Source organism: Arachis hypogaea, chromosome 10 (genome assembly GCF_003086295.3).
Source record: "Arachis hypogaea cultivar Tifrunner chromosome 10, arahy.Tifrunner.gnm2.J5K5, whole genome shotgun sequence".
Classification (NCBI taxonomy): domain Eukaryota; kingdom Viridiplantae; phylum Streptophyta; class Magnoliopsida; order Fabales; family Fabaceae; genus Arachis; species Arachis hypogaea.
The window spans coordinates 27,583,546-27,610,242 of NC_092045.1; the positions used below are offsets into that span (position 1 = coordinate 27,583,546).

At 33.7% G+C, this 26,697-nt stretch overlaps 2 protein-coding genes across 5 annotated transcripts; one reads left to right on the plus strand and one right to left on the minus strand.

Moving 5' to 3' along the window:
• The first annotated feature begins 17,543 nt into the window (after positions 1 to 17,543).
• Positions 17,544 to 20,289, plus strand: LOC112715442 (uncharacterized). 4 transcript variants are annotated; one of them, XM_025767209.3, is made up of 3 exons: positions 17,544 to 17,723; positions 18,264 to 18,522; positions 19,450 to 20,289. In XM_025767209.3, the coding sequence occupies exons 2-3, from the start codon at positions 18,273 to 18,275 to the stop codon at positions 19,518 to 19,520; spliced, it is 321 nt and encodes a 106-aa protein (XP_025622994.1). In that variant the 5' UTR covers positions 17,544 to 17,723; positions 18,264 to 18,272; the 3' UTR covers positions 19,521 to 20,289. The 4 variants fall into 4 exon arrangements, with proteins under 4 accessions (XP_025622994.1, XP_025622997.1, XP_025622996.1 ...); XM_025767212.3 differs by having other exon boundaries at positions 17,557 to 17,723; positions 18,897 to 20,289; XM_025767211.3 differs by lacking the exon at positions 19,450 to 20,289 and adding an exon at positions 19,071 to 19,283 and having other exon boundaries at positions 17,557 to 17,723.
• Positions 19,392 to 22,686, minus strand: LOC112715441 (proline transporter 1). The gene is made up of 7 exons (XM_025767208.3): positions 21,991 to 22,686; positions 21,537 to 21,761; positions 21,348 to 21,442; positions 20,949 to 21,138; positions 20,631 to 20,755; positions 20,327 to 20,542; positions 19,392 to 19,899 (listed from the first exon to the last, which is right to left on the minus strand). Exons 1-7 carry the CDS (start codon positions 22,085 to 22,087, stop codon positions 19,522 to 19,524), a joined length of 1,326 nt encoding a protein of 441 aa, XP_025622993.1. The 5' UTR covers positions 22,088 to 22,686; the 3' UTR covers positions 19,392 to 19,521.
• Positions 22,687 to 26,697: the final 4,011 nt, after the last annotated feature.

Genomic DNA, 26,697 nt, shown 5'->3' on the forward strand with positions numbered 1-26,697 from the left:
TCACTCTTTTTATTTATCTTTTATATGTTATTCTTAATATTTAAAATTTTTTAGTTACACGTCTTTCATATAGCACTTTATTTTTTTGTTGATTTAACTACGTGGGGTTAAGAATTTAAACATTACTAAATTATATTAAATTGCCAAAGTTTAACAATATATTAGTTTTCAAAAATATTTTCATATCATTTTTAAAGGGGATATAGAAATTTGGTGTCCAATTCTATTTTCTTATTTCATCCTTACTACTATAATTTAAAAACATTCAGTTATTCACTGAACATATACAAAACTCACATTTTGTAGTAGTTATTATAGTAAAAACTGCTAGAAAAATCACGTTCTCTAGCAGTTTTTATAATTACTGAATTTATATGAATATCTATTTGGTTTAATTATTCTGTTGGTCCCGATAGTTTCGCAAAATTTTCAATTAGGTCCCTATATTTTTTTTCTTTTAATTGAGTCCTTGCACCATTTTTTTTAATTGGGTCCCTACACTTTTTTTCTTTTAATTAGGTCCTTATACACCAATTCTTTTTTTTTTAGTTGGGTCCCTATAAAATTAAGCTAATTACTACTAAAAATGACTTAATTAAAAAAAATTAGTACAGGGACCCAATTAAAAAGTAAAAAAGTATGGGGACCTAATTGAAAATTTCACAAAAATATAAGGACCAACAGAATAATTAAACCTTAATTATTCATTTTTAAGACTAATTTGTTTATTCTAAAAGTGTTGAGTATTTTTTATATTATTTATAATGTAAAAAGAAATATTTTATTGTATTTAATATCTAATAAATTTAGACTCTAATTTCTTTTTTTTTTCGTCATAGTTGAGTTGACATAGTCCCATTATATGATTGACAATTTTAATTCCTCTTACGTTAAACTGAATATTGGATATTTTTATTTAACTTATACTCATAGAAATATTTTATTTTTTTAATACCTGATATGGCTTTTATAAATCCAAAACCATAATTTGGCGTAATGCACCATAACTCGGCATCATACGTCACAGCTCGATATTATGCGTTATAATTCGGCTCAACGGATTGTAGCTGGGAATAAAAACATCAGACCAGATACCGTAACCTACTAATTTCTAATAATTGCTCTTCAATATAGGTGATCAACAGAAGCAAAGCCAACCTATTCTACCTCACCTATAAATGTATGATATTTTACTCTCAGAAGACACTTGAATTTCACAATACTAACTTAAGCATCGAAATATCTTTTGCAGGTACACTCCCCCCTTTGTTCACACTCTTCGCAACGAGATCTCTTTGGATGAAAAGCTCGGACTTCCAAGACTTATAGTTCGGCGTCGAAGGTTACAATTTGGCACAACTATCAAGAACCAAGTTGTCCCAAGGTATCCATACGAAAACAATTGGCGCACACCGTGGGGCCGAGAACATAAGGTCTTTCCTATTTATCGGCCTTAGTATTGCCACGTGCATCCATGACTTGACGCGTCTCCACCTACACCATCTGAACTTCTTTGGAAGGTAACTGAGCTACAATTAGCCAACCAATGTATGGCGGAGGCAAACCAACGCATGATAGAAAAAAAATCAAAGAATGGAAAATTAGATTGCTGACTTAGCTAATGCTCGGATTGAAAATAATAATGATCATCGTGAACAACCAGAAGATGAAGAACACCAATCTGAACCGATGCACACTTTTAAAACTATTCGAGTTGAAGACGCTCAACCTTCATGGAATGAAGGAGCTCAGCCTCCACGAAATAAGGATGGTCAGCTAGAAAATGAGGATACCGAGCCTGATAACTCTACAGGGCCATTCACAGCCGAAGCGATAAATTTCGAGCTGCTTAGGAAGTTCACCTTGCCACCGACCTTAACCCCCTACGATGGGTTAGGAGATCCGAAGAAATACCTCAAAAAGTTCATATCCATAATCATCGTAAACGGTGCTTCCGATTCCATCTTATGTTATTATTTTCCATCTTATTTAGACGGCCCTGCACTTGATTGGTTTTGTTCTTTGCCTGCAGATTTTATCTCTCATTTTTGGCAGCTAGTGAAGCTTTTTGAGGATCACTTTGTTGGATCCGCAATCTACTTACATGACTAGGACTACCTGAATACAATAAAAAAAGGCTAGAATGAAAGTTTGAAGGAATACATGACTCGCTTTACAAAAATCGCTATGAGCATCCCAGATCTCCACCCCGAGGTGCATTTGCACTCCATCAAAAGTGGACTCCGACTAGGAAAATTCCAAGAAACAATCGTAGTAGCCAAGCCAAGGACCCTGGTCGAGTTTGGGGAAAAAGCAAAAGGACAAATGGATATTGAGGAGCTTCAACAAGCTCAAAAGGTGGACAAACCTCAGAATAAAGGCGAGGATAAACCTCAGGACAGCAAGAAAATTTTCAAGCTAACCCCTCGTTATGAGTCATACACCTAGTTCAATACAAAGAGGGACGACATCATCAAAAAAATTTTCAACTCCAAGCTGATCAAGCCTCTGCAAAAAGCCGGCACCTATCAGGAGGCAAAAAATATTGACAAATCCGAATATTACACTTTCCATCAGAAGCACGGACACACTACTAACGAGTGTGTTATCGCTAAGGACCTCCTAGAGTGATTAGCTCGGCATGGTTACTTGGACAAATATATCAATGGCCACAAAGGCGTTCTCCGTTTCCTGCTGACAATTCCTCGGCAGGACAACACTACCGTGACAAAGAATGGACAACCTTAAGTCACCCCGATCAACCAAGACGAGTTATTAATTGTATTTTTGGAGGTTTTGTAGGTGGGGGAGCTACAAACTCGGCAAGGAAGCATTCCTACCGAGCTATGCTATCGGTAGAGGGAAACTTCAGCAACGACCAAGCACCCTCACATTATCCTCAAATGACTTTCCAGGACTCTGACCTCAACACCAATACCACAATTTTAGACGACCCAGTTGTCATTACCATTCAGCTAGGGGATCTTTTCGTATGTGAAGTACTATTGGATCCAGGAAGCAGTGTCGACGTGCTTTTCTACTCTACCTTTCAGAAAATGAAGCTAAGCAACAACATCCTTCAACTTTCCACTGGAGATCTTGTCGGGTTTTCAGGGGAAAGAGTACCGGTGATGGGATCTGTGTGGTTACAAACCACACTACGTGAGCATCCATTATCAAAAACTTCAGATGTTCAATATTTAATTGTTGACTATTTTAGTCCCTATAATTTAATCCTTGGATGACCTTTTTTAAATCGGTTTGGCGCTATAGTATCTATAATTCATCTTTGTGTCAAGTTTCTTGTGCAGGACGACCTCATTGCGACTATTCAGAGTGACAATCGTGAAGTTTGTTAGTGTTATAACATCAGTTTGAAAAATCCTAACCGACCTATGGGTCCGCATGTAAATAACATTTGCAACTCTGCCGAACTCCCTAGCCCTTGATGATCTTGACCCAAGGGCCGAGGCTCTCAAAAGACCAACCCCAACAGAGGACTTAGAAAAGGTTTATCTTAATAATGATTCTAACAAATTCACTTATGTAGGAACCACGCTTAGCTCAGCAGAGAAAGCTTCATTTCAAAAGTTTCTACAACAATATGCCAATCTCTTTGCCTGCACTCCTGTTGACATGCCTGGCATTAGTCCATCAGTAATTTCTCTCTCTTTCTGCATGCTGAAATGCTGAATGCTCAGCAAGGAAGGGAAGAACAATATCTCAAAAACACAAACCCTCACTTGATAATCAAATCCATATAACTTTTGATCCGGAGTTCCAATTGCCGCAGCGTTTGCAACCACGCATTCGCGGCTTCAAGCTCTCAAAGCCCATAAGATTATCTAAGAGGTAAGTCACAAATTATCACCAGTTTTCCAGCCCTTGATTTTCAAATTTATTGAGTAATGGTGTTGAGATTTTGCGTAATTCCAATGTTTAGGTTTGAATTAACTTGCGAGAATTATTGGGCTTGGTCCATTTGGTTCGAGGGTACGGTAAGAACTCTCAATTCATAGTGAATTCATTGAATATATGTGTGGGTGTCAATGATGTGTATTAGGTAATATATATCTAAGTGGTTTGGACCTTAAGTGATGGTCTTGGAAGCTTGGAGTGGAATTTGTGATGAAAAATCTGTTTGGGAGGTGTTGAAGCCCTGAAAGTTTGAGGAAAAAGTGAATTAGAAGTGTTCTGGATTTATCGGGGAATCGGCCAAGGTATGGTTTCAGTTTCTCGTATCTAAAATATAATGTATTGTGAAAACTTAGGCTAGTGACCCTAAGATAGGAATTGGATTGTGATGTTATTGTTGTTTGAGAATGATTATTATATATGTGATTAGTGGACTTGGAGATTGTGAATGATGCTCTTGTTAATGAGTATGTGATTTGTATATGATATTGAATGGTATATGTATAATGGTGATAAATTTGAAGTTGTTATTGTACTTTATATGGATACTTGATGATGTATAATGAATATTGTTAAATTGGAAATATTGGATTGGAAATTGATGAAAATGGAGAATTGGTAGGATGTGGATGTAATGGAGAAGTTGATAATATGAATTGAGAATGTTTGGTGCTGAATTAGTGAGGTTAGGGGTGGTTTTAAAAGGTTTGGAATTTGTAACTTTTGAAAATGGAGGTTTTGCAAAGTTTTATGAAATCCATGATTTTGACCAAATTTGGCAGAGCATAACTTGATCTCCAGACCTCCGATTTGTATCAAATTTATTTAGAAAAAAATTTTGGTTCAAGATATTTATGCCGTTCGAAGAACGGTAAGAAAATGTTTTCAAACAAGAAAGTTATGCGCGATCAAAGTTTAGTGTGCAAAACTGAAAATTCTAGACTTAGCAGCTTTTTCAAACTTCTGATGTGCATACGTACGCGAGGTATGTGTCACGTACACAGACATGCTATTTTTCTTGGTTGCGTACGCGACCACATGGCACGCGACACGAGTAGTGCTTTCGGGTTGAGGCGCTCGCGTATGCGAAAGGTGGTGCGCGACGCGAGCATACGCTATGAGTTATGCTCCTCGCGTACGTGAACGTGAGGCCGTGTACGCGAGCCCCCTGCTTTTCCAAACTTAAATTTTTTTATTTCTGATGCATTTCTCCAGCTTTCAAAACCCTATTTTCTCTTGTTTAAAGCTTGATAGGTAGTTTTTGGGGTAATGAAATATGATGAGGGCTGTGAGGGAGATAACTTGTTGATGAAGAAAGAGTTGAATTAATGATAAATCATGGCTGGTAATGATTATATGAGTTTACTGATGATGATGACGGAAGTGCTATTTATATTATGAGTCGAATGGGTGTAATGTGATAATGAATTATTGCTGAATTATGATTATATGATTATAGATTGCCATTGTGGTTGTTGCACTTCAAAACTATCTTGCATACGAGTTTTCCTGGGTGAAATCAGTGGCTTGCCACCACGTGCTCCGAGTTGAGACTCGATACTCTGCTGACCCTATGTCATAAGTGTGGCCGGACATTGTGAAATTTTTAAATGAGCTAGCCCCTGTGGATATACACCGGTGTGTGTTATATAATTATGAATGTTATGAATTGACATTTTGGGGATGCACAACAGAAGGACATTCCAATAGTTAGCTATCAAGACTTGTCGGGTTGACTTTATAACTGACAGATGAGACTCATCAGCCATAGGACAGCATGCATCATATGCATCTATGTGTTTGTTTGGTGTGCTTTATTTGGAATACCTAACTGCTTGCATAAACTATTTGCTACCTGATTATCTGCTTTATTTGAATCTTAATTGTGATTTCCTTGCATGTAATAATTGTATTTGAACAAATGATTTCAATGGAGGCTGGGAGGTTCGGAGGAGTTGGAAAGGAGAGTTTTAAATAGAACGAAGATCCTTAGCTAGTCGCCTGATTTATTTTATGGTTTAGTTATGTTATAAGATTTAATTTATATGTTGAAAGTTATAGGATTGGCTTTGCCTTTCCTAGGACATTTTATTTTAAATATGTGGGCACTGTTATCATGCTGAGAACCTCTCGTTCTCATTCCATACATATTTTGTGATTTTCAGATGCAGGACGTGAGGCACCTCGCTGAGTCATGCTAGAAGCTTCTGATAGCGAATATCTTTGTGCTTTTGGGTCTTTATTTTGGCTATATGTATATATGTAGATACTTACTATCTCCACTTTTATGTACATATTGTATTAGCTTCCTCTTAGAGGTTATTTTGGAGAAACAGATTCTGTAAAATGTATTCTGGGTTTGTTTTGGGTTCTCCCATATATACATGTATATATAAGTGTGCTATGCCTGGTGTACCTTCGCAAACCGAGTCTTGAGCTTTGTTATTTGTATCTTGGAACTCTTTAGTTTATAACCATGTTAGCCTACTTTTACATAGCTTCGTGCACGTTGTCACTTCGTGAGTGTTGCGCTTTTCGAATTAACGATTTTGCTTTCTCATTTTCTTCAAATGCTCCTAGTTATAAATCTTTTTCACTATATATATATACATATATATATATATACATATATATATATATATGTATATATATATATATATGATTTTACCTTTAGAGGTCGTAATACCTCACCACATCTATCTTATGACTTAAGCATAAGGCTTTGTGTGGTAGGGTGTTACACCACCTATAAAACAAATGGATAATAAGAATGACACGAACTCAAAATTACACGTTTAACACGTCACAGATGACAAAACAATAAAGTTAATCCAAAATTTCTCATCAAATCAGTTCAAAATTTTAAAAAAATAAACTTTCCTTTTTTTAACCCAAGCAGCAATATATTTTTATTCATAAGAAAAAATCTCTAAGCAAACCAAATCTAAAGTTAATTATACACAAGATAATAATACAGATCTATCATGGCATCAATTTCTTTTTTCTCAGGTTATGATAATGATACAAATCTAAAGATATCACACAAATAGTTAAAATCAAAACCTTTATCAAAGTAGAGGCCTTACCATATCAGCCCTTCCAATCCTCACAGAGAGTATTATCCAACAAATCAATGCATTAAACAAACAAATAATAATTAAAAAATATTAGAAATAAAAAAAGAAACATTTATGTTAAACACCTAGCGAGTGTCATTTAATATCAGTGAGATAAACTTACATTCGGCCATTGTCAATACCTTTCAATTATCTTAATGAAGATTTCTCTAAGATCTTCCTTCACATTCTTTCTATTAAGACACTGTTCTTGCAATCTTGCCCCCATCTTAAATCTGTCACTCCTCACCATCTGCAGCCAACAACAAACATTAAAAAAAGCATATGAATATCATGCTCAGAAATGAAAGAACAAACAGCAATAACAAATTCCGAAGATACTTAAATTAAATGAACCCAAAAACCTTACATACGTATTCCATCACAGATGACAAAACAGTAAATTTAATCCAAAAATTTTCATCGAATCAGTTCAGAATTCAACAAAACCAAACTTCCTTTTTTAACCTAAGCAGCAATATATTTTTATTTTTAAGAAAAAATCCTTAAGGACACCAAAGTTAAAGTTAATTATATAAAAGATAATGATATAGATTTGTCATGACATCAATTTCTTTTTTCTCAGGTTATTATAATGATACAGATCTAAAAAAAATCACACAAACAATTAAAATCAAGACCTTTACCAAAGTAGAAGCCTTACCGTCTCAGCCCTTCCAATCCTCGAAAAGAGTATTATCCAGAATGAGAACTTCCATGGATATGATAAATAAGATTAATCCTAAGAAGAAAATATGGACTCTTACGGTTAGGGTGATTAGGCTTTGGATTATTCCCGATTTTAGTGGTCAGCTCCTCTCAAATGCTATGGAATTGATTTTAATTGATGAATCTATGAGTTCTTGTGTTTCAAGCATGCCTCATTTAATATATTATTGTCTAATCTTATTTTCTTTTAAATGTATTGTTACTAGGTTGATTTAAGATGTTTTATTTGTTGTGTTTGTAACTCATAAACATGTGAAATTTAGCATGTTGTGTTCTTATCTCATTCCCACTTTAATCTATTCCTGGATTTATTTGTTTATTTTGGAGACATTATTTGTATTTAATGTTTGGCTCTTTGTAGTTTATCTTCTATTTTGTAGTTAGAGATTTGTTTTATTTTCTAACTGTTATATCATTTGATGTGTGTGAATTATACATTTTGTTTCCTTGGTCAGTGATGTCAAATTTGTTATAAATTGTCTTGTGTATTGACAAGGGTGTAAGATACAAGCTACTGTTCGGAGGCTTATGATTCATAGGTTGAAAGAACTTTTTTCTGAGGGTCAAGTATGTGTGATAAAGCTCTTCTCTATTTTTCCAAATCAAGGATCATATAGGGTCACTAAGGCTGCGTTTGTTTCTGAGAATAGGACAGGGCAAGACAAGACACTGAAGGACAAAGACACAAAATTTTGTATTCTTTTATTCTGTTTGGTAATAAACTAGAACAAATTATAGAAATTCAATTTATTCTTATTTTTTTCATTCAAAAAATTTGAGATGAAAAATATAATAATAAAAAATAATTATGAAAAATTAATAAGAATAATAAAAGAAAAAATAAAAAATAAGTTGTATCCCTTGTTAGTGTCCTTGTGTCCTTTCTATCAGGATGGACACAAAATACACTATTCAGTGTCTCTAGACACATTGTCTCTATCCACGTCTCTTCTGTCAAACAGGATTTTATGTTTCTGTGTCCCTGTCTCAGTGTCCTGTCTCTGTAAACAAACGCAGCCTAAGTATCAATCCAAATATTTGATTCTATAGTTTAGGTTAATTATTACGTGTAAATGGGATTTTATCTCTGTAGTTGCATTATTGCTTAATAATAGGTTTTTCTTATATTTTGATTTTGTGATTCTGAATAATTATCTATACGGTTGTTAAGTCACCTACAAAATTATATTACTCATATTACCTTTTTTTTCAACCATTAAAGTTATTGCTTTACCAGTTTCATTTTGAAAAATGATTTATTGTGTCATAAGCTGATCTACTAAGATTCATGATTTTTTTGAAAATTTAAATATAGTTGAAAATTAACAAAAAGAAAAAAAGGAAAAAAAGTAAAGAAAAGAGTATCTGTCAACTGTCAACACCCTTAAAAATTTATACTTTTTAAATCTTAATATAGAGTTAGACCAGAGTGTTATGAGACTATTAGAAATTTGCATTTCTTACATAAAAATGTATTCTTTATTTTTTGGAATTGTTACTTGAGTTAACTTTCTTCTTTTTAGTGCTATTTTAAAACTTTATACTTCTTCAATTTTATGCGTGTAGGTAGGATAGATATTTTTACGAGTAGTGGTATAAGGTCAAGTGATTTGTTGAATCTAATAGGTTGAAAAAAATTTAGAAATACGAGTCATTTTTGAAATACTATTTTTTTTTATTTTTTAAATGGTATATTAAAAATCGATTATATTTTGTGCATTCTAATAGCCGTGGAATATTCATCCAAGCTTTACTTTCACAACATTTAGGAATAAAGAATAGCAGAGAAAGTAAAAAATAAAAAATAAAAGGTAAAGCAAAAAGCAAAGTTTTTTTCTGAAATAAATTAAAAAAACATTTATTTCTAGAAACACGTTATTTGAACTTTAATTTCACAGATACATTTTTTTTGGGATTTAAGACAAGTTTGTCGCTTCCCGGTGAACTTCACTTCAAATTCTAAAAAATAACGGACGTACTCAAATTTTTAAGCTTCACAATGGATAATGGCAACTATTATCATCGTCTCCAAAGTACATAGGAGTACACAAGAGTATACAGGAATAAGTGGTATTTTTATTGGGAAAACAATAGTTTTTTTAATTTATAATAGAAAAAAATCTTTGTTAAATATGGCATATTCTCGTGTATCTGTGTATTTCTGGAGACAATGAAAATGATTGTCATTGCCGCCAATAATGTTGAAGAAGTCATACTTGTTGTTTGTGTACTCATATGTACTCTTTGAGACGATGATAATGGCTTAGAAATTTGAGTTTCGTGCTGAGGTGTTATATAGGGTGAAATTCGCCGGTGGTTTGGCGAACTCATCATAAACAAAAAAAAGCATTATAGAAATTAAAGTTCAAATAAAGTGTTTTTGGAAATAATATTTTTTTAGTTTATTTCAGAAAAAATTGCAAAATAACATTTTTTATCTAAGAAATAAATTATTTTAACACGATAAATCAAAGAATTTTGTTTATATACATAAATTATATTAGTTATAGTTTTTATTCATGTTTATCTTCTTAATTGTATTGTTTATATTTTTAAATTATATTTGGTGTTGAATAATATATGAAATTGAATAAGATACAATGTATTGTGAGGCAGAATCTCTTTAGCCAATTCTAAGAAGTGCTATGGTATCTTCACATTCAAAGTGAATGTTTTGAAAAGCAAGAATAGAAAGAATGAGTATAAATTTAGTGCTAATTGAAAAAGTTTCTGTAAACTATGAGGAATTAAGAAAGGATACTTATGTATTTTGGGTAGTGATAGAATAAATAAATTTTTTATCTTTAATTAAAAATTGAACAATAAAAATATTTTTACTAATGCAAAAAATGATTTTTTTATTTAAATTAAATAAATATAGTATTTACGAAAATAAATAAACATTGAAGTAATTACAAAAATACATTCTCAGTCACATCTCGAATGCACAGACTCCGTTCTGTGATAGGGCGTCTGCGAGTCATATCTCGGATACAACCGTGATATGAACATGAGCATATATCGGATACACTACATCCGAGATACGCTCATTTCGTGATTGGAGTTAGTGCATCCGAGATAAACGCAGATTCCTAATGCCCCCTCAGCATCCAAAATATAGTCAAGATTATAATTAGAGTCTCAGCACCCAAGATATGTTGTAGAATAAGTCTATTTATAGAGACCATCGTAATACCTCGCCTTACACAATTCACAAACCATTCTTCTCTTTCTCTTCTTTCTATTTTGTTCTGATTGAGAATAATCAATTCTTCTTTGTAGTGGTTTATCCGAATGGGATAGTCAGACACGGTGATGAAGGAGTGATTTTTTAGTCTGACAAGACTGCCATGTTGCGCAGTTAATGGGTTGATAGCCTGGATGTGCTAAAGACGGTCATGCTGAGCAATACGGGAGGAGTAAGAACAAAAGAGGTTAGGCGGGTTGCATATAGATCTCTGAACAAACTTCCGAATGGTGGATTTACTAATCGATTATTTTGGATTGATGAGGATCAGCATGTGAGGGTAATGTTCGACGTACATGCACGGATGATGCCGCAACATGTGATGGAGTTGTATGTTGCAGTCCGTGACGTAGTTGTTAGTAGTGGGCCGTCTCCTTTGACTACTGAAATTGTGTCGCTCATGGTAACACCGATCTACTATGCTCAGCCTCATAATAGTGCCGACTAGGACAACAGTGAGGTTAAATCAACCTATGTTGCCGAGTGCGGGTTGTCAAGCAATATAACGTCCGAAGATGAGTTTCTACCGGAGACTCCCAGCGGCGGTGTTGGTAGGTTTCTACTGCCTCCTCCATTGGCCATTCCTTGATTGTCGGATGTTCCTAGCCATTATCAAACTTTGAACTTGGATGCAATGTAGCTGGACGATCTTTTGAACGTTGGGGACGGGGAGGTTACAACACGCATGGTGGAGCAAAATATTATTCAGTCTATTGATGTGTCCTTCGTGTAAAACCCAGTTAATTAATGAATAATTAACCCACAAATTAAAATTTATTCTAGAAATTAGAAACATGATTTTTATGGTTTAATATGATAGAAAAAAATTAAACGAGAATTTCGACACTAATTTTAAAGAATTTGACCCAAAATTGGGTCGAACGGGACGAACCGGGGCAATCGGACCAACCGGGCCCGTATTGGGCTCTTGGCCCAACCCAAACCCATTAAAACAAAGGACACAGCTCTTCTTCCCCTTTCCCTTAAGCTAAACACACTGGGAATTATTCAAGGGTGGAGGAAGAAGGAGCAAACCCTTGGTTTGATTCAAAGTGGCATAACTTTTGACCCGGAAGTTCGATTGCCGCACCGTTTGCGGTCACGCAACTACAGCGTCGAACTCTACAAAGTCCACAAGGTTGTGTAAGAGGTAAGCCACGTTTTCTTTCCAGTTTTTCCTGCCCTTGATTTCAAAATTCTTGGGTAAAAGTGTTGAAATTTTAAACTCCTTGATGTTATAGGATCCAATAAGCTTGAGGGGAAGGCTTAATCTTGCCTCCTTGATCTTTGGGTGTGGCAAGGATTCTCAATTCTAGTGAAATACTTAATTTGTTGTGTTTGGGTATTGAGTTTGTATGTGTGGGTGTATATTATATGTATTAGGAAATGTATATATGTAAGTGGATTGAAGTTTGATGAAGATTTTGGGAGCTTGAAGTGGATTGCAAGCTAGAAATCTATTTTTGAAGGTGTTGAGGCCTTGGAAGCTTGAAAAAAAGTGAATTGGGGGTGTTCTGGGTTTGAGCGGGAAATCGGCCAAGGTATGGTTTCAGTTTCTCATATTTAAAATATAATGTGTCGTGAAAACTTAGGCTAGTGACCGTAAGATAGGAATTGAATTGATGATATTGTTGATTGGTTGGGGTGGATTATTATGTATGTGGTTAATGGTTTTGGGGGTTGTGATTGGTGCTATTATGAATTATATGTCTAACTTGGTATATGAGATTGATAAATGATAATGATGGTATTTTTGAGATGTGAATGTTGTTGAGAATTTAGGATTCGTTGGTATTTATGAAATTTGGCTAATTAAAGTTGTTGTTGGTACTATATTGGTGGCAAAGTTGATATTGTATTTGATATGAGTAATTGATTATGTATGTTGTTTATTGTTTGAATTTGAATTATTGAGTTGAGATTGATGAAAGAGGAGAATTTGTAGGTTGCGGAGTGAATAAGGAGGTTGAAAATATGAATTTGGAGTGCTTGACGCTGTTATGGTAAGATTTGGTTTGGTTTTAAAAGGTTTGCAGTGTGTACGTTTTGAAAGTTGAGGTTTGCGTATTTTAATGAAAACTCTTAATTTTTGGCCAATTTTGGTGGAGAATAACTTAGCCTCCAAACCTCCGATTTTCTATCAAATGTTTAGAAATAAAATTTGGTCCGAGATATTTACACCATTCGAAGAACGGAGGAAAAATGTTTTAAAATGAGAAAGTTATGCACAATCAAAGATTAGTGTGCAAAATAGAAATTCTGGACTTAGCAGCTTTTCTGAGATTTCTGCTAAGCATGCGTACGCGAAGAATAAACGCGACACGAACAGTCCATTCGAATTGGAACACTCGCGTACACGAGCAAGGGAGTCGCGTACGCAAGCACCCATTTTTAGTCGTGTGCATACGCACGATAGGGGTGTGCGTACCCACGGTAGGGGTGTGCGTATGCACGGCCCTTGTTTTTTGAAATATGAATTTTTGTGTTTTTAAACCATTTCTCTGGCTTTCAAAACCCTTTTAACACTTGTTTAAAGTCTGATAGATGGATTTTTGAGTAGTAAAGTATGCTTAGGAGTGTGAGAAAGGCAACTTAATGAAGAAAGGGGTAACGTAAATGAGGATGAATGAGGAAGTGTTGTAAGGTTATATATGCTGTGAGTGGTGGCTAAGTTTATGATGTTTAATGGTGTGATTATGAATGAATGTAAGTGACATGAATGAAGAGTTATTACTGAAATCTAATTGATGATTAAATTATTATGATTAATTGAGGAAGCGTAAAAATGATGCGCATATGCCAAATATGCATATATGATTAATGAATGAATGTGGTAAATGAATCATGATGGAAAATGTTGAATGTGAGTATGCTTGTATTTTTCTCTCTGGTTGTAAGGGTAACAGAGCACCGATACCCTCTAATAGTGACAGGGCACAGATACCCTCTAATGGTGCAGGGCACGAATTTTCTCTAATAGTATTAAGGCGCAACAGAGAGATTGTGCCCAGGTTAGCTACTGGACACGTCGGGTTGGATTGATAACCGATAGATGAGACTCATCAGCCACTAGGACAGGCATGCATCATATGCATCTATATGTTTGTTTGGTCTGTTCTATTTAGAATGCCTAATTGATTGCATAACTACTTGTTACTTGTTTAATTGTTATATCTACTTTCTACTTGTGATTTCCTCGTTTGTAATAACTGTGTTTGTAACAATTGGTTCCGATGGCAGTTGGGAGGTTCGGGGGAGTTAGAAAGGGGAGTTTTAGATAGATCGAAGACCCTTAGCTAGTTGCCTCTTACTTTTATGGTTTAGATATGTTTATAAGCTTTAACTTTATGTTGGAAGTTCTAAGATTGCCTTTGAATTTTTGAGGACATTATATGTTAGATATGTGGGCACTATTACCATGCTGAGAATCTCCGGTTCTCATTCATGCGAATTTTGTGGTTTTCAGATGTAGGATGTGAGGCTCCTCGCTGAGGCATGCTGGAAGCTTCTGATTTAGCGAAGACTTTTATCTCTCGGGGTTTTATTTTGGCTATATGTATTTATATAGATACTTATTATCTCCACTGTTTATATATATATATACTAGATGAACTCCTCTTAGAGGTTAATTTGGAGAAACAGGTTTTATAACTCAGTATTTTGAATTTCTTTTGGGTTCTCCTATATATATATATGTATGTATGTATGTATGTATGTATGTATGTATGTATGTATGTATGTATGTATGTATACTCATATGCTCGCGCCGGTTACTTTCGCGAAGCGAGTCTTCTTTGTTATCTGTATTTTGGCATTCTTTTGTATATATATCCGTGTTAATCTATGTTTTACCTTGCTTTGTTTAGGTTATCGCGTTCGGGAGTGTTGCGCTTTTCAATTTTACGAATTTGGTTTACCTTTTTTCTTCAAAGGCTAATGCCTCACCACTTCTGTCTTATGACTTAAGCATAACGCTCCGTGTGGTAGGGTGTTACACTTCGCAAACATATTGTCCCGGGGCCATATCTTGTGAAGGAACTCGATTTCACACGTCCAGAAGCTCACAAATTTGGAAAAAATGGTTTTAATCCACATTTTTCTCGGATGTTGTGACTTATATACACAATTGCGCATATCTCGGATGTTGAGCCCTATCTTGGCTATTTGCGTTTTTCTCGGATGCAGTGACCCCAATCACAAAATAAACGTATCTCGAATGCAATGTATTCGATATATGACCATGTTCATATCAAGATTGCATTCGTGATATGACTCGCAAACACCTTATCACAGAACGGAATCTATACATCCGAGATGTGGTCATTTTCGATAATGACCCTCAACATTCGAGAGATGTGACTAAGGATGTATTTTTGTAATTATTTCAATGTTTATTTATTTTCGTAAATACAAGACTTATTTAATTTAAAAAAATCCTAAAAAAATGACAATTTAAGAATCGAAAAAAAAGTCGAAACAAAAAAGGGTAAGTATAATTTTGATCTTTAAGGTATAGGTTAAAATTTTTTTTATCTCTAATATTTTTTATTCAAAATCGTCCCTAAGGTTTAATTTAATTTTAAAATCATTTTTTTATTTAAATTTTAATTTTTATTACTAACTTATCCTTAACTAAATAAATTATAAAATAACAAAAACAGAAAAAAAATAAAAACAGAATGGAAAAGGGGAAAGAGAGGAAGAGGGGGAAAGAGAGGGGGCGGGGGGGGGGGGGAGGGGATGGCGCCGGCGAGGCTTGAAGCCGCCGTCGCCGTCGGAAATCATAACCAGAGGGAGAGAGAGCTCGCGAGGGAGAGAGGAGACGCGAGCCTTGCCGCCATGCCTTACCGCCACGCCTTGCTGCCACACCTTGTCGTCACGCCTTGCTGCCACACCTCGTCGTCACGCCTTGCCGCCACCGTCGAAGAGCTCGCGAAGAGAGAGAGAAAATCCACGGTCAGGGAGAGGAAGAGGGGTGTGTCGTCGCCGTCGCGCTCTGCCACTGTCGCCGCTTCCGCCGGTGCTACTGACCTCACCGCCGCTGGTCTTTCCTAAGGTTCCGATTCTGTTTCTGATTTGTTTTGATTCTGATTTGTTCTGATTCTGATGATTTCATTATTTTTGTTCTTCTGATTTTGATTCTGTTTTTTTGATTTCATTGTTGTTGTGCTTCTGATTTAATTGTTCTGCTTCTGATTTGTTTTGCTTTTGATTGTTCTTCTGCTTCTATTTTTTCTGCTTTTGATTCTGTTTATGTTTCTATTTCTGATTATATTTTTTATGTTTATTACATTAATTTTGTTTCTAATTTATTCTTGTTGTTGTTGGTGCTGTGATGAAGAAGAAAGAAAAAGAAGGAGAAATGCTGCTGTTGTGATAGAGCAGAAGAAAAAGAATAATAGAAACGGGATGTTTTAATAATAGAAATGGGATGTTTTGGTGATAAAGGAGAAGGGTATTTTGGTCGAAAAAAAAGTTTTAAAATTAAGTTAAACTTTAGATGATTTTGTGTGGAAAAAAGGTTAAAGACAAAAAAAAAGAAAAAATAGTTTGGCCTATACTTTATTGACCAAAATGGTACTTAATCCAAACGAACAGAAAACATAAATGTTCATCAGGTCATAGTTATCAGAACCGAACCGGTGATCAAACCGGTCAGGTTATTGGGTCACTGGGTCACTGGTTCAACCGGTGGGTCACTGGTTGAACCGGTCAATCCGGTATATATATTTATTTTATTATTATATTATTATAGATAAAAACCCACATATAGTTATTTTTATGTAAAGTTGATATTTAAGAACCGTTAGATGATTTGACAAGTTTGACTAAATATCATCTAAGAAATTTCAACTATCAACTTCATATGAAGACAACTCTGCATATGAGTCTTTACCTATTATTATATATTAAAAGTATTTAATGAAAAATAATATTAATAGATATCATATAATCATGAAAAGAAAAAATAAATTATGATTAATAAATTTGTTTGTTTATATTTTTAATTTGTATATATTTAATAAAATTTATAATTAAATAAAATATAATTAATTTAAAAATGAGTGGCTTTAAAATTAAAATAAATTGAATATAAATAAAATAAAAACTTGATATATGTATTATAATATGTATATAAAATTAACAAGAACTTTGTCAGCTTGGTAGTACAACCTTCCTCTTAACATCCTTAAGTGAAGGAGTTCGAACCTTATGTTAGACATTTTGGAAAATTTTCCGAAAATTCACAAGGCTTGACACTTGGCAGCACTGGAGGCAACGGAGTAATGTGTTCTTCCACAACGCTAGTGCGTCGTAGGCTCCCCTTCAGATCCGACCGGTTCGGTTCGGTTCGGATTTGACCGGTTTTCACCGGTTCATATCGAGTTTGATCGGGTCAATGTCTTAAGCGGTTCGAAAGTTGGACCGGACCGGTATTAAGTCCGGTTCACCGGTTTTTCGGTTGAACCGGTCGGTCCGGTCCGGTTTTGATACATATGCATCAGGTATTCTGGTAGTTACTAACTAGGGAATGAGGAGAATGGGACAGCAAACGGTGCGTTTGTTTCGAATTATTCTCTTTCTTTTCTTTCCAAGTTTTCCATGGATATGAAACGAATGAACATGATCTCTCAGTGACGGTGTCTGTGTCCGTGTGTAACCCCTTTCCCTCCAGTGTCCACTCCTCGCGAAGCTACCTGCCGTTCCGGTACCAGGTTAACTCTTGTGCTCCAATGTTCTTTCATGTTTCACTTATTTCTCTCTTTATGTTTCTCCCTACTTTATTTTAGCTGTATCTTCAATTGTTTGCACTGAAATTCGTAGATTATATGCTCAAGTCTAATTTCAGGATATTCTTTTTTTGTTGGTAAAGTTTATGAGACTTTTTGTTGGTGCATTCTTAATTTTGATGATATTTAATTAGAAGATGATTTCATAATCTGTTATTTGGATTTTTGATGTCCTCCAAGTGTTTGTAACTTTGCTAGTGAGATTTTGGTTCTACAAAATGCAATTTTTTTTTATAGATGGCACTATTTGCTATTAGTTGTCCGTGTCTACAATGCAAGCTTACCAAATTTTGAGAATAAACTCTGCAAAATTTGAACCCTGAAACTGAACTTGTAAACTTGTAATTTCAATTTGGGAAAAAGTTTATGAGGTAACTTAAGAATTTGTTAACTTCACTACAGTGTGTTATGTTTAATGGATTGGATGAGTTCTATCTCTTATGGTGATATATTTCTTGTTTTCAGTGTAGGGAGATGGGTTTGTGGACACTACTAGAGGGGTTGTTGCTCCTTGCAAATGCACTGGCAATAATAAATGAGGACCGGTTTCTTGCACCAAGAGAGTGGGGCTTCTCAGATTTCTCAGTTAGGAGGACAAAGTCCTTGAAAGGCCAGATTATAGGTCTCATTCATGCAAGTCAGTACATGAGAGTTCCTCTCATACTTCTCAACACCATCTTCATTATTGTAAAGTTTCTGTCTGGATGTGATGATGATAAGAAAGGTGCGATTATGCCTGATCCAAACATTATGTTGATATATATATATATATATGCCCTGTACATGTGTTTCTAAGACTCAGGATAGTGGTTGATCTAAACATTTCATCTTATGCTCACTCTTAAGATCAAACATGCTTTCTGAAAATTATTTTTTCGTAAAGCCCCTAACTAACAGGGCAAGACTTGATTGCTGTTACAATTGTTCTATATGTTATGTAATACATTCATGAACATTTTAAACAAAGTTTAATTTGCAGTTTCAGTGATTATTTCTTTTATGCTCTTCTTCAGTTTAGTGATTGGTCATCATAATTAACTGTATAATAACTCATTGAATGTGCCTTGATTTAGATGCATGTTATCTGAATTTGTATAGATGTATAGTTTTGGATTAAGCATGTAAGTCAATGGCTATGATGAGCCCGAGTGGTTAGTACAATGCAGACTTTGTCTCCCAACTTCCTTTCCCAGATGAGTAGGTATATATAGTGTGGTAATATTGGAAATAGCATGGCCTTTTAAACTAGATCTGTTTCTTAAATGGTTGCAGGTTCTAGATCTTTAATTAGAGATTTCAGCGAAGCATTATAAGCAACCTAGTTTACCAAATTCTACTTTAGAAAGGCCTATCAATGTATGTCTTTGTATTATTTTCATCCACACAATTATGTTCTTTACCATACATGTATAGGAAGAAATGTATGGCATTGTATATTCAATTTTTTTAAGAAGTTACATATCAGTTATCACCTTTTCCTTTAAATTTTCATTTTTTTTTTGTAAACATCTTGCCTACTTAACTTAATTGTTCGAATTTGATCTTACTGATGCTGCTAAAGTAACTGTCATATCTCCTGATATGCTCAATTCATTATTAAATCTTAACTCTCAACTCTCCAGATATTTTCATTTCATTTCATTTTGTTTAGCAAGCTTAGAACTTGTACTAAGCAAAACTGGTACACTGGATGAAAGACTACAGAAAAGAAAAAAGGACTAAATCATAAATCAGCAAAAAGATGGTATGTTTTGGAGTCTACGGAGATAAGCCGTACGGCTGAAACTGTTGCTACAAGAGACATGATGCTAAAGAAAACAATGTTGAGCCAGTGCCAAAGCTGTTGCATGGATGATTGTTTGTCCTTCTTTGCCGTTAGGTACATATGGTTTGCAAGAATAAATGTGAGTGGGAATGTGCTTATTGCACCTGTGAGGCTCATGAAATCTCCAAGAAATGGTAGCAGAGCAGATACAAATGTATTGAAGGTGAGGTAGCCACCTCTTAGTAAAATCCTGAATGTTAAGTTCTTAATTTGTAGGGCACTTCCGGTGATCCCATATTTGGTGTCCGCATACTCATACATAGGACTAGCAAATATCTAGCAGAAGTGAAAATAGATGATCATTAGGACACTCAAACAATTCGAGTAAACCAAATTTCATCCCTGACCAAAAACACAAGCTAATAAAGGGTGTGTTTGGTTTGCGCTTTTATTTTCAGTTTTTTCGTATTTTTAGAATTTTGTGAAGAAAAAAGTAAGCAGAGGCAAAAATAGAAAATATGATATTATTGTTTTTACTGTTTTCTCTTTTCTCTTCATAAAATCTTGAAATAGAAACTATTGAAAATGAAAATGCAAACCAAACACCTTAGTTTCTCAAGATTTGAAAGCCCCGTTGATCTTTCTTTAACCAGTGAGAGACAACTTTGTTTTCCTTAAATTGTAAGATATGATTTTGGCCTCTATTATTTATCAGGATTAAAACAATTGATAATAGCAGAAGTTCAAGTTTAGATGTAAGTACATGCAATGCAATGACTGATTGAAGAAAAGCTGTAATGTTAGCTACAGCTTTAACCCAGACAGGACCATTCACATTGTTCAGCAAATATGCTGATGTGGAATTTCCATAAGCCCAGTAACCTGTAAATGTAACCAGGTACAATGGAAGAACACCAACTGTGAACTGAAAATACAGGGCTTTCATCATGTTCGTCACAACTGGCTGCTTAATTGTTGCCTGTCATATACATCAATCAATTTATGTTGTGCATCAGTATCCATTTGTACATTAAATATGTTTTAAAAAACATGTAAGTGTATGGGACCTGTATTTCAGGAAGCATGCCAGTGTTATATGCGAACACGAGATTAGCGCTCGCTCCGATGATCGAAAATATTTTACCGGCGCCATTGCCCGGAATACTGAAATCTCTAGGTGGTGCATTCAATCCTGATGTTAATAACAATCATCTTGTTTAATGGACAGTTAAAAAAAAAAAATTTTTGAGATGCAAGATTTGTATTCACATGAATAGCAAGCTGGCAATAAGACAAGCAGTGCAAGGGTGGAGGGGTATGTGTTAACTTGGTGGACAAAAAAAAAGGGGGGGACACATAACGTAATAGCAGAAATGAAATATTACCATCTTTAAGGGACAGCACAAATGCTATAACAATATAAGCTAGACTCAAGAGAGTTGAAAAACCCAGCCAAACTCCAAGAGCTGAAAGAGAAGGGATTCCAAAAGCAAACATTGCACACACAAAGCCAGCTATGGCAATAAAATATGGAAGTTTCATTGTGTGATCATCCCAAAATAGAAGATAAGTAGCCTGCACCACATCGAACATATAAAAATAAAAAAGGAATTCACGAAAAGAACCCTCTGGAAATACCAAAAAAAAAAAGAAATTCAATTACCAAATTAACCAATGCATATTGTTTTTATATATTTTTTGTATGCATGTAACAGAATGGCTAGACATACACACTATCTGAAGAAACATATTCTAAACTGAGGAAGAGATTGAATTTGTGTTACTTTCAAGGCTGAACCGGCCAAAATGATGTAGCCAGTATTGATCATGAAAAGATTGACGTATTGTAGAGCCCATGTAAGAGTATACGCCCATCTTCCTGCGGTAAGAAAGGGATGAAACATGACTACATGAGAGAAAAAGAAATATTTGCATGTTATTGAAAACATTTGTAAAAGATGAGTATTTGTTACCGTATATGAATCCAGCAAGATCTCTATATCTGATGTGCCTTCTCCCCCCATACTCATGGAGCATAGCAACAAGAGCATTTGCATAGAGCGAAATCAAGGTGGCGAGGATTAGACCAACCACGCCACCAACCCAACCAAGCGGAACCATGATGGTCCCGGAATATCCCAGCACATAAGCGCTGTTGATTCCGGTGGTTAGGACAAAAGCCACTTGAAACCATGAATCTGCCACCAAACAAATTCCAGAGGAAAAACAAAATCATGTATTTACCGAAGTTCACAAAGTTCCAATTTCAATTGCACCTGAAGTGCCAGCTATATTGGGTTACAAATTGCATGTTTAATTATGTCTCAATCTGCAATATTTATGATATATAAGCATCATTCAAGAAAAAATCTGCAATGCAAAGGGTATGGTAGCAAGCAAATATAAGTAAAAGCGGTTATTACTAACCGCTACTAATCTGGTGCGCGGTTTCCGGTGCTTTAACGTTGCCTTTACCATCCTTGTGGTTTTCATGTTCACTATCGTTCCTTCCCACGTTAGGCATTGCAACCGCTAAATTGCATAAGATAGCAACACAATCACGCCAAGCTCCTCCTCAGCAACCTTTTTATATTGCAAAACAATAAAACATTCAATTCCAACCAGCCAATCACTTTTTCCCAATTTAGAATCACCTCCTTTTTCCTCTCTGACCAGTGACCACCCTTCTTTTTTGCATATCTCCTCTCTCTTTCTTTTCAAAGTTACGAGTGCTTGTATTGATGAAATGACCAAAACAGCCTTAGCAATGTCATTACTCATTACCAAGCATAGAATTTTGAAGAAGAAAGGGTATTCCCAAATGCAATCACAAAAGATTGCTAAAGAATCGACTAAAGAAATGGAGAGAAAAAAGTGATTTATATTTTATAAATAAAAGTAGGTTTTATTTATTGATAAGAAATAAATAATAGTGGTTCTTAATTGAACAACACATCACGCAAATAAAAAAAAAGAGAGTTTTCCTAAATAACAATTACAATCAATAGAAAAAAGAGTATAACTTAACGAAAAGGAGAAAGCGTATCTTCACTCTTCAATGGTCATAATTTTTTCCCATTTTTCTCCCGTTATTCTTTGGATGTATACCTGATTTATTTATTCGGTTGACCACATGAACGTTTCATGGTAAATGCAGATATTTTAGTCATTTATTTATTTATTTATTTTATATTTATCCGCTTATAAAGTTTTAGATAAATGTTTTTTGTGAGCGAATATCAACATTATTTTTAAGAGAGAATCCCAGCCGGAATTTTTACTTGGTTGAATTATTTCGCAATGGGATTCGTGTGGGCCCCAACTGTAAATCTTTATTTCAATGCATCAAATAGATCTAAATTGTCACTCTTATATTTGATGTTTTTTTAAGAGAAACTCTTCTTAGTTCTCTGCTAGTCTATTACACATTGGAAGAATTAGGTTACAAGGAAAAGGAATTAAAGCTTGGAAAATATTAGGAGGAATATGAAATTGCATTGCTTGAGCTTTCTATCTGATTCTACCCATGCAAGATGTCAATTTCTAAGATAATATTGTTCATCCTTGATCCTTTCTCATTTGAACTCTCCATCTTGGTGCCTTGAGTTCCCTCTACATGTTGAAATTATTTCTAGATATTTTTGGGTTATAGATAATGAAACAACACCTTCAAAGTTCTGAGCTACCAACCCCAAATCATGCCAATTTTTGTGCTTCAAAATGAATAATATCTTAAATTGTTCTCTGAAGTATTAATAATAAATGTTAACTGTACAACAAAAAAATAATAAATATTAATTTTGTTATGTGAAATTGTACATGTGTGATGAAAATAATTTTTCCTTTGTTAAATTAAAAAAAATCATTAAATTGGGTTTTTTGAAAATTCACAGTGGGTCAATATCTCTTATTTTCTTATCTACATTACATTCTTTTTAATATCACGAATTTCTCTCATATGTGAGCTTAACTAGAAAAATATTTCAAAACATAAGATAACAAAAAAAAAGTTCTTTAATATCTGTATTTTGCCTTTGGGTATAATATTTTAAGGTATAATTTTGAAAATACATCTATCGAGAAAATATATAGACTATTGAACAAAATTCTTAATAACAATATATAAAATTAATCTATTTTTAAAAATAAATAATCTCTCTACTTTAAGAAGACATCATTTTTTGTTTTTAATCAAAAGAAAAGTTTCTTATTTGTGTTTAATTAACCTTACAAATTCATGATTCTACAAACTATAGACCATCTACAGCCTAAACTGAATTTTACAACTTCAACTTTCTTCTTAATTAGTGGATCCTCGTCATTATTGAATAAGAAGCGAAAATAAAGAAGAAAATACTTTAGATATATATGATCCACTATCCTCTATCCTTTTCAGCGTAAAGTATTATTTTACACTATTTGATAATTTCATGGTATCAACTTACGCATTAAAAATTCAGAGTCTAAATTATATATGAATCGGAGTATTTCAAGACATGAATTACTTTTTTTTTCAATAAAATACTTAAACCTCTTGCAATGCAGCACCGGTGCCAATGATTATTATGGGATTAATTATTTTAAAATTATAATAATAAAACTTACGTATGACAAATTATAAATTTAATGATAATTAATTTATTTTATATATATATATATATGAAGTGAAGGGGAGCTTCGGAGCAGCGGATGAGTTGTCTCCACGTGACCTCAAGGTCACGGGTTCAAGCCGTGGAAACAGCCACTGATATAATTATCAGGTTAGGCTGCGTACATTACAACCTTGGTTGCGGCCCTTTCCCGGACCCTGCGTTAAACGCGGGACGCTTGTGCACCGGGTTGCCCTTTTATATATATATATGAAGTGACTTTATGACCTTACTTTTTTGTTAGACCTTTTAATTTCGTTAAAATTAGTATACATTTTTTATTTTTACTTTTTACATATAAGAGTGTACATAAGTCGAATTGAGCTGGATTTAAATAAAGTCGAAATCAATTTAAATATTTTATTTAATTTATTTTAAGGATTTGAATTTGACTTTCAACTTTAAAAAATTCAATACCAAACTCAAGTATAAAAAAATTTACCTATATATAAATACATAATAATTAATTTAATGATTCATTCAGTACGTGCACATATAATATTTTTTATTAACTAATCTTTGCAATATGCCGACAATTTTAGATTACATTATTTTTATTTACAACTGCTGTAAATTTTTTTATGCATGATCTGCCTAAGCCAAAAATTTTAGAACGTAAATCCATTTTTGAAACTTCTTTACTATTTTGGACAGTTAACTTTCTATTATTTTTTATAAAATAGAAATAGGTATTTGGTATCAACAAATAAACGAACAAACTTTTCATAAAACAATTAGTCAAACATGATGTTTGTTGGCTTAAAAAATGTATGATTTAAAAATGAGGAGTACAAATACTTGCATGGTAGAAAAAGATATGTCAAAATAATGTCAAATATTATTTCTAACTTAAATTTATATCTATTTGAGATATTAATCTAAATTTAATTTTAGATAACTAAAAATTATATAAAATTAATAGTTACGTTATGCATTAAATATACAAAAGTAAATAATAATTTAATTTTATAAATATCAATTTTCTTTGCGGAAATGCATTTGACAGGAACAACAACTTTATTAATTAGGAAAAGTTTTTTATAGCAATAATTAATTAAAGAGCATTACCATTTTTTGTTTCTTTCTACTTTTATTTCTGTTCTTTCTTTTCTCTTTTTTTTGCCAAACTTTCTTCTTGTATTGAAATTAATGATTGATGCAAATTGAGTCTTGTATGATAATCTATACTTTTAAAGTGATGAGATAACTGATTAATATGAAAAACAAAAAAGTGAAGAGGAATTAGTGGACCAAAGCAAGACGTTATTATGCATCAGTCAAATAGTCAATTGAATTAGTGGATGATTTGTATACTATATGAACAGAAAATTATACCTTTTTTTATATTTCCCAAATTTTTAACTTTTTATCATTAATATATATAGTAGTGGTTATCCTACTGATCTCCCACCTCTGGTTAAGAATCATACAATACTTTTTTCTATTGACTTTAACATGTAATGTCAAAATAAGTTTGTATTAAAATTTTATTCGGAGAGAACAGATACAATTTTTCTTTCAAAAAGATGAGCTCGATCGATTACAACGCTTCAATCGATGAACTTAACACAAAAAAAAAAACTTGAAAACAATATAAAATAAATGAAAAGGTCATGAAAAATAGCTAAAATTGACAATAAAATTAAAAATAATAAAAAGTACAAAGACAATAAAAAATTGGAAATGATAAAAGAAATTGAAATAAAAGAAACGCTAAAAAATAATGGAAAAAGAAATAAGAAAAAAATGAAAAGAAAATAAAGAAAATAAGAAAAAAGTGATCACATTTAACATTCACGTATACAAACATTCCATTTTTTTATGCGTCAGTATAATTGGAAATGTGTGCAGAGTTTTGGTGTGGGTTAGAGTGGATACTTGTCTTAATTTTAACTTTTTGTTTTATTGGAAAAAAAAAACCCTCATCAGTTATTCATTTTTTGTCCCACATTCTTCATTCAACTTGTTCTCTAAAATTTGCACCATGTTCCGCATTTTCAGTCAGAGAGTCAAGTAAAAATCTTAGTGCTCAAGTCAAAGTAACTGTTAATCAACCTTTTTTCGTGCATTGTCTATCTTTGACTTCGACTCTCCTTGCCCTTATGATCGACCTAGTTCGCAGTTGAGACTTATTCCAGTTGAGGAACCGATTTTACTACCAACAAATTGCCCCTTCAAAATTTATTATTTTGAAAAAAAATACAATCCATATGTTTGGAGTCATGTGCTTGGCACATTTAATTTTAAATTTTAAAAAGATATTTTAGTTATACCACGCTAAAGCGGCGCACGCTTTTTTTGAGGATACGCAACGTTTTCTTAAGTTTTTAATAAGTCATTTTGTGTAACACCCCATTACCCTAAACCTTACTTCTAGCCAACTAAACACGTAGGCACGGACAAAACAAGATATAATAAATATAAAACCTTGTCGATAGCTCCAGGATACACAAGGTAATAATTAAAGTAAACAAGATATATACAA

Coding starts and splice junctions, on each gene's coding strand:
- LOC112715442 (XM_025767209.3), top strand. CDS start 18,273: ATGGGTTTGTGGACACTACTAGAGGGGTTGTTGCTCCTTGCAAATGCA. Junction 18,523..19,449: donor ATGTGATGATGATAAGAAAG/GTGCGATTATGC, acceptor CATTTTGTTTAG/CAAGCTTAGAACTTGTACTA.
- LOC112715441 (XM_025767208.3), bottom strand. CDS start 22,087: ATGCCTAACGTGGGAAGGAACGATAGTGAACATGAAAACCACAAGGAT. Junction 21,139..21,347: donor TGGCCGGTTCAGCCTTGAAA/GTAACACAAATT, acceptor GATGTGGTGCAG/GCTACTTATCTTCTATTTTG. Junction 20,543..20,630: donor GCATGCTTCCTGAAATACAG/GTCCCATACACT, acceptor TGTATATGACAG/GCAACAATTAAGCAGCCAGT.